General features: G+C 32.3%; 1 protein-coding gene across 7 annotated transcripts in view; it reads right to left on the minus strand.

The window, feature by feature from the left end:
* LOC129227278 (phosphatidylinositol-binding clathrin assembly protein LAP-like) overlaps positions 1 to 14,161 on the minus strand; it is a gene marked incomplete at its 5' end in the record, with an annotated part of 39,020 nt that overhangs the window by 9,864 nt on the left and 14,995 nt on the right. For 4 of the 7 annotated variants that reach the window (XM_054861807.1, XM_054861804.1, XM_054861806.1 and 1 more), the window contains 5 exon segments: positions 1,134 to 2,075; positions 5,352 to 5,393; positions 8,603 to 8,674; positions 9,961 to 10,288; positions 13,754 to 13,804. In XM_054861807.1, coding sequence (XP_054717782.1) covers positions 1,134 to 2,075; positions 5,352 to 5,393; positions 8,603 to 8,674; positions 9,961 to 10,288; positions 13,754 to 13,804 — 1,435 coding nt within the window. 7 annotated transcript variants of the gene reach the window in all.

Here is a 14,161-nt window from a genome sequence, read left to right on the forward strand (position 1 = left end):
ATGGTAGAAATATCAAAAGTGAAATAAGGAATTGTGTTAGTGATTTTTAATTTTAATATTAAAAAGAACAAGAAAATCAGAGTTCAAATATACAGCATGCTGGTCTAAATCCATCTCAGGAAAAGAAACAGGAAAATGTAGTGAGAACAGAATTGTTAGACAAAGCAATATAGAAAAATTCCCCTAAAAGATAACACAACTGAACTGTAAATGGCTGCCATTCAAAAATTAATGCTAATTTGGAGATTCACGGTTAGGATTGTATTTGTTGACTATTTATCTTAACAAAGCTATAGCTTTAAACTCTCCCCCTACCTGAAAACAAAAATTATGTTTATTTTTATACTTCTTAAGTATGTTGCTGATTGCATTCATTGCAAACATCTTTAAATAAAATACTTTTAAGCACAATTAACTGGTACAAAACAATTGTACAAATCAATCATTTATGAGAATTTTTCCCAAGAGGAAAAAAAATGTACAGATATTTTTAACTTTTGCTGGGCAGTAGAAATATTTCTAAAACAAAGTTGGTAAAATTCTTTTCTTGTGGTAATGGACAAAAAGTGAATACAAATTTTAAAATATTTCAACAAAATAATTAAATTGATAAAATTTAATTTTGTTTCATTTTAAACTATTCATCTTTTATTTATAAACATCAGTTGTCATCATGTAGCTTTAGATTATTTCCTCTGATTGGACAGGAAATGTCAAGGATGATTTTTCCAGAAAATTTGCGAGTATACTGATAATTTTAGCTGTAACTTTAAAGATTCGGTTTCTATCAAAACACCCCACTTTCAATTACGACCAAACTAAAAATAATAGAGTGTAGAAAATTTTAAAAGAATAATCAATGTCATATATTCACATAATATCTAAATAATAAAATTAAAGAAACCTTTTGATTTCCTTAAACATAATTTAAGATGCATGAAAACAACAAAAGAGTACATAAAACAGTTGCAGAACAAAAAGTTTGTCATACCATGCAACACAAAAAAAACTTAAACTGTAATATAACCAACAACCAAAGAGAAAAAAAAGAAAACTTCCACAGACAACATTTGGATGCTTCAGAAAAACAAAACACATATTACGTGCTCGAAGTCATTTGATCGTTAGATCACCTGGCATTGTAGCTGCAAAGCCTGCAATAGATTTAGCAGGAGAACTCATCCCAGAAGGAGGGGTGCCATATCCAGGAGTGGAGGAGGCTCGACCGGTAGGGGTGCTGGCGCCACCGGGCTGGTTGTCAATGCGTGTCAGAGGGGAAGAGGCGGGAGGAGGAGTGGCACCGCCCATCGGAGGAAGCCCAACTGGGGGGAAGGGCTGGCCCACGTAGCCCGGCCTGGGGCCGGAAATGGCACCCGCCATGGTCGGAGAGGCGGCCAAAACCGGAGACGGTTTTGGTTGCATCGCCTGGTGAATCGCAAAGTTGAGGTCTTCCAGACCCGAAGAAGGAGGTTTTGGTTGAGCGGGCATGGGCAGGGCGACACCGACCGCATTAGCGATGGCCTGCGCTCTCAGGTTGGGGGCATTGCCCAAGTTGCCCAATCCCATGTCGAGCCCGCCGAAAGGCGAAGGGGGAGGGGCCATAGGCTGAGCGGACAAGGGAGGCTGGTCCCCGAAATCGCCCAACTCGCTGGCCTCGAAGCCGAACAGGTCTACCTTGTCGGCCGCATCCGTCTGCTGTGGTTTATCCGGCTGAACTGAAAGGGGTGTCACGACAGCCGTGGGAACGGTAGATGTGGCAGGGGAGGGTTCGAACGGATCGCCGAACAAGTCCCCGCTCATAGTCGCAGTTGTCGTGGTGACAGCTGCTTGAGCAGAGCCTGCAGCGCCACTGCCCCAGATGAAATCGGACGACTCCCCACTGGCCGATGTGGCAGGGACAGCTGCTTCTTCGGCAGTTTCCACTGCTTCTCCGAAGCCTCCCTCTGGCACATTGGACAAGATCGGCGTTGTGCCGGCACCCCTCATAAGTTCAGCAGTAGGCGAAGGCGAGGTAGAGCGGCCTCCAAAGGGTTCCATGACGGGAAGACTAAGTTTAGTTGTGTTTTTCTCTGGAGCTGAGGAGAAAATTAGTTTTCTAGATGGCAGATTAAAAGAAAATTTACAGGAGGACTGCAAAAAATTATTCGTTTGACATATCAAATGTTGCGTTCGTTGATTGACCGGTAAGAAGACAGTCTACATATTCAAGGGCAGATCCAGCTTTTGGTTTTAGAAGGGATCATTTCTGAAATAGGGGGGTTATAAGTAGGGTTGGCAAAAACCCGGGTTAAAAAACATGGACCCAGGTTTTTTAACCCGGAAAAGAAACTAAAAACTATTGTTTTTTTGGGGGGGGGAGTTAGTTTAAATAAAAGTTTATTTTTCAGAAAGAAGTACGTTTTCCTAAACAAAGTTAAAATGCTAAGCATTAATAATAATTCTTACTGTAAATATTATACACAATTTAATTAATGAAATTACAGAAATACTCTTTGTAGAGAGCAAGAAATATCAAACATTTTTTTTAAGATGAGAAAAAATACTTTTCATCCTATTCTGTTTTCTGTTCCACTGTTTGTAAATAATGTTAATTTCTAAAAAAATATCTCTCGTTTTTTCGTGACTTGTGACGTGCGTTGGTTTGCAGAAAAAACTTCACCTGGAAGCTCTTTAGCTGGTGTAGTTTTCACTATACAACCTACAAACTTCAGACATAAGAAAATCAGACATGGTCAAGGAATCTTGACTTGTTTCTTGACCAGTTATAGTTAAAAGCAAGATGTGCTTGTTTAAAATCGACTTAAGAAAGTAAGTACATTTGTGTATTTAGATTTGACTAAAAGTTAAGTACAATACATTTATAATAAAGGCTATTTAAAATAAATTTTAATTAATGCTAATTGTCTGTAGTGAAAATAAAGTAAATAAGTTAAAATTGTAAAAGTATTTATTTTATTTAAAACTTCTCAAAAATTAAAAAAACTCAAACGTGGGTTAAATTATTTTTTTAAAACCCCATTGGGTTTAATCCAGCCAACCCTGGTTATAAGTATCATTTTTGGGCATAAATAGTGGGTCTGGATGAAGTTTTCAAAACATATGATTTCAAAATACAGCTTTAGACTATCAAGATCACCATGATGCCCCTCTGAATCTGCACTGGAACATTTATTAGGTATCCAAATATGATTTAGGTACTATATGCAGTACTCCTATAATATTTCAAGCATGCAAAAGATTAAATATTGTTAATAAAGGTGAATATTAGTATAAGTTAATTTAAAATTAGTTAAGCAGAGAAATGTTATATATGTTATTCAAATTGAAACAAAGGAGACCTTTATTAAAATTCAAAATCTTACTCATAAAACTCAATTACATAGAAATTTGGATACAAGAACTACTCTTGAGTCAAAAAATAAAAATACTTTACAACTTACAATACACTGCTTCTACTTTGTGCATTTCAACCCCATTTCATATGGCAATAAAAGTTTTAAAACACATTTTAAAAATAATTTAAAATAAAAAGTAAAAAATTTTTTTTTTACTTGGAAAACAAATTCAGATACAGTGGAGTCTCGAAAGTTCGAGGAGCATCATTTATACTTAAAGTTTCTTTAGGAGCTAAAAACTTTATTTTCATTAAAATCTGAAAATAAAAATCTTTTGCAGCTGTAAAACTTATTGACTAAGTACAGTTAATAATAAAAATACAATGAGAAGTCAGTTATGTTTTGATTGCCTTACATAAATGCATATGGATCATGAAAATTTTTTGTTAGCATTTGTTTAGATGCAATTACAAGGAAATTTATGTTGAAGTTTGAGTGATAAATTTTTCGAGAAGACAATAGTTCCTTTTCTTTTTATAAGGAAGTAAAAGGTGCTCCTCTTTATATCTTCCGAGTAGTGTAAATTGTAAATCTGGAAGAACTTTCCGGATAATCAAAGTTTTCAGTAATTCGAGGTAAGGTGAGCCCCAATTACCTCGAATTTTTGAGACTCCACTGTACTTAATTTCATACTTGAATGAATGAAATGAGATCTGTACTAAATTCAGATGAATGCTTTCTCTTAATTATTTTCATATTTTAGAACATTCTTCTTGTTACTTACATGATGCTTGTGATTAAATTGTGTTCTAACAAAAATGCAAGGCTAACAGCAGCATGCATAGGAAGCGCAGTTGCTCTGGTGTAAAGCTCAAAACATTGGTATTTTTAGAATTTAAGTGAACAAAAAGTAAGTAAATTAAGTACACAGATAATATTTGTCAGTGACATTTTTCTGAAAGAAGTTCAGTAGAACTAAAGAAGTTCTAAAGTGTCACATATAAACGGCATAGGGACAGTGTATAAATCAATATAACCAGCAAAATAAATACTCTGAGATATTTAGAAGATTAAAATTAAGGGCAGATTTCAAATAAAATATTCAACTACATTAAAACCCCGATAAAACTTGGCAAGTAGTTTTATGTTAACAGAAACATGTAGGACAAAAAACTAATGCTAAAAAATATTTAAAAAAAAGCCTGCTGTTAAAGCAAGAAAAAATACATGTCGATTATGTTCTGAATTATTGAGGACAATTCACATTAGATAAAAGTTCCATTATGACACTCAAAAAACTTCAACAAATGAAACACTTAGTCAGCAATACATTGCTGTTTGAAGGACTAACTACAGGGTGTCCTGAAAAAGACTTGACTGTTTTCAAAAATTTATAACAGGAGAACGGTTAATGATAAAAAAACAAATTCTTGCAGAAAATTCATGTGGTGGACACTAATATTTTCCCCTCAGAGTTCCAAATCTTTGTTCAAAAATGTTTCAATAGATGGCGCTGCACATGCAAGCCTGCGAGTCAAAAAAGAATTGAAATTCATCGATTTTCCCTCCGATTGCGACATGGGATTACAGCCAACAAGTGTTTGAAAATATTGTTTTGTTCTTATGTTCATTATTTTCGAAAAATTATGATGTAATTTTCTATCTTTTTTTTGGATTTAGGCTTACTATCTGCAGCATTATTTATTGGAAAAATTTTCAACTAAAATTTGGAACTCAGGGATAAAAAATTTACGGCCCACCACATGAATTTTCTGCAAGAATTATTTTATCATTTACCGTTTTCCTGTTATAAACTTTTGAAAACAGTCAGTCTTTTTCAGGGCACTCTGTGTCACCTTAGCATACATAAAAATGAAATAAATTAAAAAAAATGCACATGCCATTTAAAACATCAAATAATGTCGCAATAGAAAAATAAAATGCTTACCATTTTTTATCTAAAATATATATTTCTTAAAATTAGTAAATAACTCACTCAATTTAATAGCAACATACCTGTGGAAGATATAGGAGTGTCAGCAGGAGCAGCTTGGTTAGCTTAAGAAAATTAAGGAAATGCAATAATTAAATAGCAGGGGAAAAAAAAGCACAAGCAATTCGCATACATAGCAGCATTAGCATTGATCAATAATAGCTTAGGCATGTCCAACTTCATCATCATCACCGAATTGTTTTTTAAGAAAAATTTTGAATCGCATGAAACATGCAACTTCATGCGCCTTCCATTTTGATATTACATGGAGGTTATAAATAAACTACTCCCACAAACCATATTCCTACAGCTAAAATTGGTTTGTGGATTGGCACCGATTCAGTACATAACTGCACTCAAGATACAATCAAAGAACTTGGAAAAATTTAGTTTAAAATATGTAAAGTGAGTGGCTTTTTGCACGGGAGGAAAAAGGGTAGGTTTTTCTCACCTTTACATTCCACTGTTCATAAATCTTGCTCTGAATAATTAATTCTTTTTGTACTTCATGTGAAAATCGCCCTTTTTAAATTCACGTTTTTTCACACTAAGCCCTACTAGAAAAACTTTTCATTAATTGACAAAATGCACCTAACATGTATGCAAAACAGTGGCAATCCATACACTACAGGACACTGTTTAAGAGAAAAATTTGAACTATTCGTTATCGCTTCAAATAGGATAAAAGAAGCGATCCCAACATGACAATGACAAATTTATGGACAAATTATTAAGAGATTGCTTTGAGGGGATCAAGTTATGATTCTAATATAACAATAACATTCTACTAGTGAAGAAGAAAAAATATTGCTAACAGTGGGTCTAGTGAAGAGAACACCAAAATTCAAATAGTGTTACATGTGACAAAAATCTATTTATAGAAGGGGAAAATCCTTGATGAAGACATCTTGATAAGCAATTATGAAGCAGAGAAAGCCCAAAAAAAAAAGTGAGCAGTTGATAGCCGAAAAAAAGCTAGTGCAAAGGGATGACACTACATTAAATGCAAAAGGAAGGGATAAACCGAGAATGTTACTAAAGTCTACGAGAACTCAATGTAGAAAAATAAAGCAAGGTTTAAAATAGGAATCTGATTCACAGGGCTTTAAGATACTTTGAAAATTAGAAATAAAAAAGAATATACAAAAAATGTACCTAGAGTGTTACTAGTTGGACAGCCTCGGCATAGCATAACAAAATATAATGCAAAATATTAAGATATTTAAAAAAAGTTCGTCGGAAAATAAGTTTGCTTTGAGACTATGTTTCAAGAACAATTTCAATAAAATTTTGCTGAATGAACCGTTTTGAATGGCACTTTGACAAAAAAAATGGCAAGCAATTTAATGGCAAAAAGTTTGCAACAGATATCTTAGTTTTCATTAACAGAATCAAAAAAGATAAAAATAAATGAAAATGTTTTCTTGCATCTAATGATAATGCATTCATTTGCATCAAAATTTCAGAAATGAGAAACTAAGATGTGCATTAAAATAAAAATTTATATTTTAGAAATTAAACCAAGAAAAAGAAGCGGTACAATCTATGAGAGAAATTTTTGAATTAAACTACTTTTTAACTATATATGAAAGATTTTTATAAAGGTACCTTACGTTATTGTTGAATGCCATTTGTTGACTATTAACATATTTTATAAGTAAACAAAATACAATATTACTGCTAATCAGAAACCCATTTCTTTATACACTCTTACAATTAGTGGTAGGGAAAAAACATGAAAAGGTTTTTTTTTGCGCATCACATCCATTTTGTAGTTAAAAGTAAATTTGACGATTCCATAATGCGATATTTTCCAATTTCAAATGAACGCAATTCACAAATCGTCATATTCAGAAATAAAAGAAGCTTTGCATAAAAATGGAAGTATGATGAAATAAATTAAATTTAGTAACAAGCAGTTTGAATTGGGGGAAAAATGCATGATTGCAGAGATATTTCCAAAATCCAGATTCTCCAGCAAGAAAAGTAATCAGAATAAGGACTTTTATTAAAGCAAAAAGGAACAAAGTGGGATTATAACTTATTGAAAAAAAGCCATTTTCAAAGGAGGGTAAGGGTCATTCTCCAGAATGTGTAACTTTTGAACGATAATATTTTTGAATTTCAAAACCTTTTGTTTTTTTTCATTCTTATATGAAATTGTTACCTACAAAATGTAACCATAAACAATGGCACAGCTAAATTCGAATTATTTTACTCAAAAATAAAATAACATTTTGTTCAAGGATAAAACAAAAAAAGAAAAACTTAAGTGTTAAAAATAGTGGTCAATTTAATATCAAAGTAGTAATTTTGTTAATTGTGCAACAAATGAGTTATTAAAATTTTAGTTATTCTTTTAGTTCTAATTTATGTTGAAAAATAGTGTAGTATTAAAAGATTTCCAAATTATTAAATTTGAGAATATACTGGTAATTTATAATTTTGGTAGACTGTCTAAAATTGATGTATTTCCCCTCCAGCATTTAATTTCACCTCAGAAATATTGACATTGATAATACCTGTCACGGAGGCAAGATTCACGAAGGTGAGGAACTTTCCATTAATATCGGCCTAATGGATACAATTTTCAGGGAAAGAAATTCTTTCTTCATTGCTACAATCCGCACATGTTAAGCAATGAAAACATGTTCATTTTTTTTAACATTAATTTACATCGATGAAATTCAAGTTCACTGACGTGGGAATTCCCAATAACCACATCTGGTTTTTAAAACAAAATCTATTTTCTTGTATTTTAACAAAAATTTCCCAACTTCTTTATGGCTGGAAACAAACAAGGGGGCTCCCTTGTATCATGGAAAATAAAATGTGATCTCATTACTTCCACGTGTTAATGAGAAATCACATTTTGTGTTTAGGTAATGGAGGTGAGAATTTATTGTGTGACCTAATTCCTTATCCTACTAAAATGAACTAAAGCACAATATTAGGAAAATATACTTAAACAATTAGTATTTGAGACACTTGTGAAATATATAAAAATAAAACCAAAATATATTAAAATAAAAATAATTTAAAAAATGTTGGCAGGTTTAAATAGATATATTTGATGAAATTAAAAAACATTGTTAAATTGTTCTTTCAAGTTTTTACTGTAAAAGGCGTGTGACTGAAAAGTAACTTTTTTTAAAGAATTACTCATAAGTTATTTTTTAAATACCTTAATTTACTGGAAAAAATATAAAATAAAATAGTCCAGTAGCATTTAACCCACAACTTATACAACTTTGATTAAAAAAACTAACTATACCTGAAGTTGGACTATCACCAAATGCTGCAGCAAAAGAAGCATCAGAAGCAAACGCATCAGATGATCCAAAACCTAAAAAATAATTCTTAAGTTGAAAATAATGCATGATTATGTCTTCGACAAATGTATGTTATTTTAGTTTAGGAATCCCACCCTTTCATCAAAACTTTTAAGTACTTCTTAAAGACTTTCAAGGACGAACATTTTCAAGGCCCAATTACATAATTGTTACATAAAAGGACATCATACAAAAAAACATTTAAAACATCATATCCTCGAATCAAAGCAACAATAGGATATCTTAATGATATTCTGGGCTTAGATATCTTAACTTTTGCCCTGAGACGATATATTACAAAGCAACAGCTGGATATCTTACTGATATTCCTGAGCTTAGTTGCCCTGAAGGCAATGTTATAAAAAAATATTAATATGAAAGGAGGTTTCTTTTCTAATTTTTTGAAATCGCTTTATTTTACCAAAGAAAAAAAAAGTTGAAGTATTCTTTAAAATAGAACAGTAATCAGTAGAATTCTCCTGAGTTGACTATTGCTGCCCTTCATTTTAGATTTAAATTTTTGATTTTTATCTTGACTGTCAGTTAGAATAACTTGAATCATTATGATTCATCAAATAACCCAATTTGGATGAAGGTTGAAGACTTAATAAAATGATAATAAAGTATTGTTCTACTTTTACACTACATGGATCCAAACAGATCTTAGCCTCCAAAGATTTGGTGATTATTTTTTTTTAACAGGTGTGGACAGATTTTGACCAAGTTAGACCATGTCTTAACCTTTCATATCAGGGAGTAGATGTGAAAGTTCTGATGACAATGGCTCAAGTCATGAACTGTGAATGAACAGATGGAATCAAGTTCGGTGTTGTTACAGCTATCTAGAGACATTGTTGGTATCAATGAAGCATATTTTCTAAAAATTTATTCATTTATTCTCTCCCCCCCCCCTCCCTGCAACAAATAAGAAATGCTATATTTGTACCTCAGAGCCAGACTGACGCAAGTCCAAAAATTGCGATTTTCTGTTTTTTAGTGCATTGCATGTAGAAGCCTACTCCGCATTGAGCCATGTGAATGCAATTCTTAAAAAAGAATCCTTTTCAATTTTTTACCAGGGTTAAAAGAGCATGCATCCCATCCTTTACATGTGCCAGAAAAAAGTTTCTCTGTCCTATAAAATTACCATAATGTGACTTACCTCCTTCTGGCTCTGAGGTACAGATATGTTTTCCCCAACATAATTGTAATCTCAATAATAGGTACAAGTCACAGTCAAAAAGCAAGATATATTCCAAGATCACTAAGTTCATCATTGTACAATTCAAAAAAAACTTACCATTAGTAAATGCTGCAAAAGCATTTTGATCTTGCTGCGGAGATGCTGCTGGCTTTTGATTTCCAAATAAGCTATCAGCAAATGGATTACTGCTAAGATTGTTATTAAGACATAATAAATCGTCACTGGCTGGTGCCACACCATCTGTCGAACTTTTCTCTGTGCTGGAGGTGTTGAACAAATCTATTATCCTCTGATTGGTGGTTGGCGTTGAGCCGCTGACATTTGCGGGCTCAGATGGAGAAGAAAGAAATGGATTTGTTTTGGCAGAACCAGCAGGAGGAGATACCATCTCATTGCTAGAGGTCATTTCCTTTAACCGCCTCTCCTGATAGAACCAAATCACATGCAAAAAAATGAGAATGTGCCAAGTGCAAATTTAATTATTAGCTTCAAATAGGAAATGGGGATAAGGAATAAAAGTTGATATGCATAAAATTTAAAACAGTTCCACTAAACATGCACAACACATTACTGTAGCAGAATGCAGCAAATCATCTCCGAGCAACCACCTCTATTAAAGGCAGTCCCGTCATTTCAATGCATTTTATTGGAAAAAAACATCTAAGTATGCAAAAAATGCGAAACTACAGTACCTCTTTAAAATCTATCAGGAAAGGGGGAGGGAGCATCAATTGACTTCCCCAAATTGCCTAAATGACGGACCTGATTAGAGGTGTGTTGAGGGTATTGCATTGTTACTCTTAATTCAATTGATTCAAGTAGATAGATTTAATCTTTGTCGGTGAGCCATTCCAAGAAAAATGGTCATTTTTTCCCACATGTGATGCCACATACATTCCATTAAAACAATACTTCAAATATTAATGAACAAATTTTTTCTGCTTAACAAATTACCAACTTGTGTGATTCTCTACAAAAAATTTCGTCATTACCCTTTAAAATTATTACTTTTTAATGCAATATATGAACTGTCATGTACAGGAGAAAGGGTTGACTTTTTCGTCGAATGGCCCTGGAGCTTTTGAACATTCAAACTTACCAGTTTTTAAAGTTTTCAGATTTTAATCATGAATAAGTTTATTAACGCCACACAGCAATTTTGCTTTGAAAATAAGGCATTAATATTGTTTGGACAAGGTGTGAAGTGAATTTCATCAGAAGTTAACAGCTCTTAAAACATTTTAAGTTAAGATTTTATTCATCATTTTTAACAGTATTACATTACTTGTTTGGTAAGAACCTAAGTGATAACTTTAATTTCAAGCTTAATTTTTACTGGAGCAAAAGTGATTGTTTTAAAGAGTCTTCACTATGGATAAAATATAACTGTTGAATAAGGAATGATGATTACACAACTGTTAAGATTTTACATTAAAAATACAAAAAAGTAAAAAAAAAATAATAATCTACGTCTAAAATTTAAATGATTAAAAAATCAATTTATAAATTCTACCTTTAAAAGCAAGTTCTAAAATTATTTGTGACAGCTTTGGGAAATTAAAGCTGAATTTAAAATAGCAATATTATGCAATTCACAAAAATATTTTTTATATTATTGCAAGAACTAAAGATTTTTTTCTTTTTTTTCATTTTATCATAACTGCCAATGAAAGTGAAATTAGGGATATCTCTAATGCAAGTGGATTTTTGACTGCAGCAAGAAATTTCATACTTTGGTAATAAAACTAATTTAAAGTTAGAACATCAGAAAAAATAAAGCTAATGATGAAACTAAAAACTTTGCAATGCAACAAGATATTTGGCAAGTTTATTGCTATTTATTTCATGAATTTTACCTGAGAAATATAATAACTAAATGTATTGAGCTTCAGTTTTTATATTTTCTTCAGTAACTTTGCAGTTCATTATTCAATCTATTTAACATGCAACTATGGAACTAACTAGAAGATGGTTCAACTAATTATCTCAAGCATACATGATGCACAAGTCAACTCTGGTAAAAATTATTTTGAAAACATATTTAACGTACATTAACTTTGTTTTCAAATTACTATCACACCATTTTAAACATTCTAAAAAATTATACAGAAAGGATTTGGAATTGAAATAATGCATACAAACAGCAATAGATCTTTATTCCCTGATGCAACAGAAATTATGCTTTGAAAATCATAGTATTTTTGATTGATAAATTTGAGATTTTACAGCATAAACATGTAATTCATAAAGTAATGTCGAGTAATCAACATTTAGCACCATACCATCTACAGCTAATTATGTGTTGAATCAAAGATGTTCCATGCATCTTATGATTCTGTAGTCTCTCTTCTTCAGTTTCTGTTTGTAAAAACTTCTTTTTCCACGTCCATTTCATATGCAGGAATTAAATATTAATTCCAGATTACTTCATTAAATAAGTGAATAAGAAAGCAATAGGAAGTTTTTAGCAAATCAATAAATCAAATTTTAAATTTTGATGCTTAGTTATCAGCACTGTAAATATTCTAGTAGCACATATAATGTGGCAACACCTATAAAACATCTGGATAATGCCAAACATTAGTCAAAGTCTTGTAGAATTTACCGCAACAATGTGCAAACATATTCACTCAAACAAGTTCCAATTACAAGTAAATATTTTAGATTTTGAGTCTATCTTGCATAAAAATGAATCACACCTACATGGCTTTATCCTAAACAGAATTTGCGATTTCATACCCACCCCTCAAAAAGTACCTCATGCACAAGTTTAAGTCCTACATTAGAATTATTTACCAATAAAAGAAACGCACTAAATTTGTCAGGTAATAAAGCATGCTTTTTAAGCAGTAGGAAGAAAGTTTTTGGAAAAGGTACAAGAATCTACACCATGCATAAGTTAATCATAAAGGAAAGCAAGATTTGTTTCTTTGAGCTTCTTTTCAAAACTTAACAATCAGTTTTTTAAAATCGACAATGTAAAATGCATGTTTCATTCAAAACAAAAACTGCATTCAGTTTTAGAAAATATGTCAGCAAGGCTGAAGACACTTCAAATATAAAAAACAGGAAAGTTATATGCCTGTCACATTGTAACAAAATCGCCAAGTAAAATGCAAGTCCTTAACTCATCGGTCCAGAGAAACAAAATACATTTTGCATTAGTTAGCTACAATTAAATTTTCCAAGAACTTCAGTATGTCTTAAAAACTAATTCAAAAAACAGGGAGGGGGGGGGGATTCTGAAATTCAAAGGACAATGTACAAAAAGTAGGATATTGTACAGTGCCAGAAATAGAGCATGGCATAATTGGAAGCAAGAGTTAACTTTTTGAATTCATCTTGACAACAGAGGCTTGGCGGGGGTAGGGGGGGGGCTTCTAAAAGAATAAATGTAAACAAATTGCTAGCCCCACAATGATAGTTTATATCCATGCAAGGACTTAAGACCAAACCCCTTCCCCCAGAACGTGAATTCTGGATGTGGTAATGCTTCAAAGCAATATGCATATGTACTCTATGAAAATTTTTCTTAGACAGATACCCTAGCTGTTAAGTTTCATCATGTCTGAGCAAATACACAGATGCTGATATATTTGCCGATGGTTTTGGAATGCTAAGGAAGGTCACCTTGAACATTTGCAAGAACTGGTTTGTTATGCCTTAGCATATTTTCTAGCTGCATTTGCCTTTAATTTCTCAAATTTTTGAAAATTTCTTGCATTTTAAGTGGGAAAAAAAGGGGGGAGGGGACGGATACAATAAGGATGTAAACTATCACTGAAAAGAATAAGAATCATCGTATAATGAAACCAAAGCTCAAGAAAAAATGTTGCCTCCCCTGACATGCACTACAAAAAGATACAGCAGAAGGTCACGGCATACTGACCGAATCTTCCCAAGCAGGCTGTTCCCACAGAAGAGGAGAATCATTGTCAAACTAGAGCAGAAAGGTAAATTGGCAAATATAAAATACAATTAATGATGTTACTGAGGCATCAAACTACATTCTACAGAGAGGGTAAACTATTGTTACTTAACTACAACTATGCAATTCAGAAATAACAATTTTAAAGAAACAGGTATTAGTTATCCTCAACCATTAGTTGTGTGCTGTTAGTATAAACAAGAAGACCATCCACATGTTAATGAAACATTTTAAACAGAACAAGCTTTTTTCTCAGATAATGCCATTAATTTAATTTCTTTTCTGCAGAAAATCTAAAAGAATAAAATTCAAGAAATCATAAAATATAAACATATACATTTGAATTTCATTTTTAAATATTAAAAGAAA

The sequence above is a fragment of the Uloborus diversus genome, chromosome 8 (genome assembly GCF_026930045.1).
Source record: "Uloborus diversus isolate 005 chromosome 8, Udiv.v.3.1, whole genome shotgun sequence".
Lineage (NCBI taxonomy): Eukaryota > Metazoa > Arthropoda > Arachnida > Araneae > Uloboridae > Uloborus > Uloborus diversus.